The sequence below is a fragment of the Ursus maritimus genome, unplaced genomic scaffold (assembly GCF_017311325.1).
Source record: "Ursus maritimus isolate PB19 unplaced genomic scaffold, ASM1731132v1 scaffold_20, whole genome shotgun sequence".
Classification (NCBI taxonomy): Eukaryota; Metazoa; Chordata; class Mammalia; order Carnivora; family Ursidae; genus Ursus; species Ursus maritimus.
Window position 1 is genome coordinate 46,250,595 of NW_024424453.1, and position 6,000 is coordinate 46,256,594.

The following is a 6,000-nucleotide window of genomic DNA, read 5'->3' on the forward strand; positions in this document are numbered from 1 at the left end:
GGATTTAAAATTATACAAAAGCATGAGTGACTCCAATTCCTCCTAAATCCACTGCAAAGAACAAATCCTTTAATATGCATTGCAGGTAAAATACCGTCCCCAAGGGAAACAACTGTAATCCAGGGTAAAATCTCTGTTGGCCTCATAAGCTACTTGTAAAAAAAGAGAGAGAGAGAGAGAGAGAGAGAGAGAGACAGCATTAAAAATGGACAACACACAAACCAGATGCTGTCACCAACAAGGCACAATTACCAAGAACTGAAATCAGATTTCGTCATCTCATCTCTCCCTCATCCTACACCCTCTACCTGTTCTTTTTCAGCTTTCAAAACTGATGGGGGAAAGGAAGAGGCAACAGCAGATACCAGGCCTATTTTGAGAAACAAAAGGATTCAAAAGTTATAGTGTAACTTCCACTGACATAGTAGCAGATCTCCGAGGAAACCCAGGTGACTCAGAAAGTTCTCTGCCTGTAATATCTACACAGAAAGAACTCAGCTTCCATACTTGGGAAGTCGTCTTCCTCCTAGTTGAGTTTCATGTAAATAACTGTCTGATCAAAGTTTCAACGGGAAGCAATCTGTACATTTCCAATCCATCTGCAGGGAGAAAGCACCAAGTCATCTAGTGTAACCAGCAGAGAGAAGCAAGAGCTCCCTGGGTGTGATTCAAACTTCACAAGCGTCCTTAAAGACCCCAAGTCCTAAGATCCAAGGGCTATTAGGGGCAAGACAAAAGATCTCATCAACAGCCTCTCCAAAAAGCCCCATTCTTCTTGTGTGGGCATTTGTATCTCCCTCTGGCTTACTTTTGAAAAACAAAGTTAAAAAAAAAAAAAACCTGTAAATAGCAGTACCACCTCTATTCCATCCAAGTCTTCCTCACTATCCTCTCTATTATGCCCCACATATTACCACCAATGCAAGTGTGCTGGGAGCCCCTTCCCTGGACAGCCCCATCCTTCCACGTGGCCATAACTGGGTTTCCCAACTGTGAGGGTAAAGTGAGTAAGCAAAGAACTTCAGAAAGCACCTAAAGGGGGGGGGGGGGAATAACAACAATTTAAATAGCAAACTGTCCCATTTCCAAAGGGGAGAGGTTATTTACAACAACAACTAAACTTCTGTTGCAGAGATTGGAGGTCTCAAGCCACCAACGGGGCAGGAGGTAGCACGCGCTCCAGAAGGCGCTGAGAAGTGGTAGGTTTTGGTGGTGGTGGTGGTGGTGGTAGAAGTGTTTTTAAAACACTGAAGTTGTGAAGGAACTATATTACCGAGAGAATTGTTCTGACGGGACCAGCTGTATTAAAGCTTTTCCATCCAGGCACAAAGCACGCCCCCTCTGCCTCCCTTTCTCAGCCATTCTTCAGGAGTGCGGGAGACCGCTAGCAGGCAGAGGGCCCTGGGACCAGCGCGCTCCTCCTGCCACTCCAGTCCCCGCAGGTGCCGGTACAGAAGAAAACCGGGGCTCTCGCCCCCCTCCCCGCCACTGCGGTGCGGTGCTGGGGTGGGGTCACGGCGCGCCCCATCCCGGACACCGCACCTGGAGAGGAGCCGGGTCGCAGGCAGGGCCCCCGCGGAGGCAGCACCCGCTCGGCCGGTGGCACCGTCGCGCACGCACACACACAGACACCGAGAGCGGCGCGCGGGGAGGGGCGCGCGGTGGCGCGGGCGGCGGGCGCGTTACCTGTTCTGCCAGCCCTGGAGGAGGTTGGTGTATTTGCTGAGCACGCCCTCGAGCGCCGGCTCCCTCCTGCGGCCGCCTCCTCCGGACGGACTAGCGGCCACCGAGCCCGGGCTGCTGCGGCTGCCCCCGCCGCCGAGCCCGGCTACCGCCGACCGGCTGGAGACCCCCCGACCGGCCAGGGAGCAGGAGGGCGAGGAGCCCGCCGAGGTGGCGCGGCTGCTGCTGCGGCTGCTGCTGTTGCTGCCCCCGCCGCCGTCTGCGCCTTGGGCCGCCCTCTCCATGGTCCGTGCGCGCCGGGAACGCGGGTGCCCGCCGCGGTAGCGGCCCCGGCGCTGGAGCTCCCGGCGCGGCGGCGGCGGCGGCCGCGGCGGCTGCTGCTACAGCTCCCGGCGCCCGGGCCGCGCGTGGCTGCTCCAAATCCCCGGGAAATGCCTGACTCATACAGGAGGAAGAGGAGGAGGCGAAGGAGAGCTGGGAAGGAAGCCAACGGGGCTGGATGCAGCTGCGGCCGCCCCTCCTCCTGCCGCGGCCCCGGCCCCGGCCCCTCCCTCCGCACTAGTTTCCTCGGCAAGTTCGGAGCGGGTGGCCGGTTCGGCGAACCCTCCTCGGGTTCCTCTTCCTCTTCTCTCGAGTCCCAGCGGCCGCCCAGGCCCGGGGGCGGGGGGCGCTGCGGGGCGGCCCGCCGCAGGGTGGGCACGCCCTGTCACCCTCGCGTTCCTTCTGCCGCCCCCTCTCGGCTCCGGAGGGGCGAGAGGGAATCTCCGCGCGCTGCTCCCCTCCCCCAGCCCACCTCGGGACCTGGGGGGAGGGGCGGCCCCACCCACCGGGGCCGCCCGGATATGGAGCCGCCCGGCCTGCCACAGGCACACGCACACAGTCCCTCTCCCTGCTTTCCGCACCGAGCCTGGGCCAGACACACGTACACGGCAACCTGGAAATGAGCCTCACAGGCCGAGCAAAGTAACAGGGCGGCGACGTTCTCCAGGTCCTCCTGCAGGTCGGGGAGGGGAGGGAGGGCAGGCGCTGCTCACAGGTAAGCTCGCCCGGGCATGTTCACGCTGCCGAGTTACGGTACATGCATCACGGACACCAGGGCCCCGACTGAAGTGGGGCAAGAGAACTCAGGTTCCTGCAAGCGCCTGCTTACATTGACTGCTGTGGGCGCCTCGCTTGCCTCACCCTAATCCTCACACTGGTGGACGCGTAAATCTGGCGAGTCAGGTCTGGCGAGCGGTGTTACCATACAGCACCAAGCCCCTGGGAGCCGGGGACCCTAAGACGGGTAAGAGTGCGCTAAAGGTGAAGGAAATCAACAGAGATTTACGATCACAGTGAAGTATGTAGTCTCTGCTGGTTGGAGCTTCTTCCTTGCACCCCCACCCCAAGATACACTGAGCTGCTGCAGCTAGGTCTCTAAATCTAAAATTGGTGCTCTTTGGTAAAAGTAGATGAGTTGCACTCTCTCCACCCCACTAATAATTTTTGTGAGTATAAATATCCAGTGCAATCTGGAAGTTTCTAAAATTACCTAGAAAAATAGCTTTGAGGAGCTCAGAAACCACAAACACACACACACACACACACACACACACACACACACACGCACACACAAAGGGTGCTAGATTGATAGGTAATCCCTGCCCAAAGGATCTACAAACCCATAAAGCAGATAAATAATTCAACAGTTAAAAAAAATTGCTAAATGGAATAGAGTCCGCTCTCATGGGGGCAATTCCCCAAGCTTGACCCCTTTCTATAGAAGCTTCATTTCCTTCCAGAGAGTTTTCAAAGGTGGTTTACCTCTAGAAATTTTCATGAAGAAACTTCTGGGGCTGATTAGAAGTGGTTGTGTCCTGAATAAATTACAATTCCAGGTGCCTATACAGTGTAAAAAGAGAAAAGATCCCCCAAGGAGATTCGATGATAGAAAAAGACTGACATTGAAGCCAGACCAAGCTGAGTTGGAATCTATGACCTCCATGGAGTTACCTCTTTTAGCCTTAGTTTTCTCATCTGCAAAATGGGACCAAATGGTACTACCGGCTGTGATCAACTATGTGAGACTGTTTATTTGTTCAAAATATTTACCGCCTCTCCCTATGGGAGTATCCTCCCTCCTCATTGACCTCAGGCTTGGCTGTGGGGCTGCTTTGGCCAGTGGAATACAAACAGATGTAGTATATACCACTTCCAAGCATAAGCTTTAAGATCCATCATGTGGTTCAACCATCTTTCTGTTTTTCTTCTGCCAGGCAATCAGCATGTCCCAGATAAAGGATCCCCCTCAGTCTGGGTCCTGGAGTGAGAAGACGTGTGGAACTCAGCAAAGCCAAAGCCAGTTAGCGTTGACCATGTTACATGCACAAAATGTTTGTTATAAACCACCTATATATTTTTTTAAGATTTTATTTATTTAGGGGTGCGTGAGTGGCTCAGTCGGTTAAGGGTCTGCCTTCAGCTCAGGTCATGATCCCAGGGTCCTAGGATGGAGTCCCGCATTGGGCTCCTTGCACAGTGGAAAGGCTGCTTCTCTCTCTCTCCCTCTGCCTGCCGCTCTGCCTGCTTCTGTTCTCTCTAAGATTTTATTTATTTATTTGAGAAAGAGCGCAAGAGAGAGAGCAGAGAGCACAAGCGGGGGCGGGGGGAGCAGAGGGAGAGGAAGAAGCAGACTCCCCGCTAAGCAGGGAGCCGGTCTTCAGGCTTGATCCCAGGACCCCAAGACGACGACCTGAGCTGAAGGCAGACACTTAACAGACTAAGCCACCCAGGTGCCCCAAGACTTCTTCTTTTAAGATTTTTTAAAATTTATTGTAGAGAGAGAGAGCGAGGACGTGCACTAGAGTAAGGGGAGGGGCAGAGGGAGAGAGAATCTCAGGAAGACTCCAAGTTGAGCGTGGAGCCCAAGGGGCTCAGTCTCACGACCCTGAGATCATGACCTGAGCTTTCAATCAAGAGTCGGATGTTCAACCCAGGCACCCATCACTGAGATTTTAGATTTTCCCCACAGCACACTTTGCCTAAGCCACCTGATACACGGACCAGTATGCGAGTGTCCGTGAAGTCCTTCACTGATACGAACACTGAGAAGGTGGGCACATACTGAACTATAAATATCAGCCATGATGTGCCAGAATGGCACCACTTTTTACAGGAGACTGCTACCCTAAGTCCCTGTTCAAAGGGGAGAAGTGCCGTCATTTTATTTCCTATCCTCTAACCTCTACCACCACTACTCCCCCCTACCCAGCCGACCTGTGACTAGATGAGCTTGGGCCCCAAATTCTCACCTTAGACTAAAAACGGAGACTCAAGATAGTCCAGCGGAAGGGCGGAAGGGCTACTCTGAAAGGAACAGTCAAGGCTAGTGTGTTAGTCCCTTCGGGCGGCTGTAACAAAGTATCACGGCCACGTGGTTTATCAACAACAAGTTTATTTCTCACAGTTCTGGGGGCTGGAAGTCCGAGATCAGGGTGCAGGCAAGGGCAGGTCCTGGTGAGAAGACCGCAGGGCCCCAGATTTATTGTATCTTCACATGAAGAGGCTAGGGAACACTGTGGGGTCTCTTTTATAAGAGCACAAGCCCATTCATGAGGGCTCTGCCTTCTGGACTTGAGCTCCTCCCAACGGCCCCACCTCCTAATACCATCACACAGAAGTAAGGCTTTCAATATATAAATTTGGGAGAAACAAACATTCAGACCATAGCAGGCAGGATGGGCCAAGAGCAAGTCCACTGTGTGGGAACAGAAATGGCCAAGGAGGGAAGTCAGTAGCAAGAAGTGGAGCAGACATGCTGGAAGAAGAAGGTGGTACCATGAGAGAGAGGAGGCAGATGTTCTCCCCTCACAGCAGCCCTCTTCCTTGCCCTCCTCGCGTGGTTTGGGCTTCTCACCCATGGAGTTTTGAATTAAAAGTCACTTCTTACAGAAAGCTTTCCTGACCCACCCTAATGTAGCAAGATACTTGCAAAAGACACTTGCAAAATTCTCTTTGGAGAGGAAAGTCTTTATGTTAGAAAAACAATTTTGAGAATAAAAGACGGTTAAGCATCCGACTCTTGGTTTTGGCTCGGGTCATGATCTCATGGGTGGTGAGATCAAGCCCCATGATATTGGACTCTGAGCTCAGCAGAGAGTCTGCTTGAAGATTCTCTCCCTCTGCCCCTCCCCCAACTTGTGTACATTTTCTCCCTCTGTAAAATAAATAAATAAATAAATCTTAGGAAAGAAAGAAGGAAAGAAAGAAAGAAAGAAAGAAAGAAAGAGAGAGAGAAAGAAACAGGTGGTCTGATGTGTTCTCCATCCCAGATGATAA

General features: G+C 52.9%; 1 protein-coding gene across 1 annotated transcript in view; it reads right to left on the reverse strand.

Annotated features, from left to right (window-relative positions):
* The window catches only part of OSBPL10 (oxysterol binding protein like 10), a 291,725-nt gene extending 289,758 nt beyond the window's left edge, over positions 1 to 1,967 (reverse strand). Inside the window, exon 1 of the mRNA XM_040636895.1 lies at positions 1,687 to 1,967. Within this exon, the coding sequence (XP_040492829.1) occupies positions 1,687 to 1,967 (281 nt within the window). The remainder of the gene's footprint in view (positions 1 to 1,686) is intronic.
* Positions 1,968 to 6,000: the final 4,033 nt, after the last annotated feature.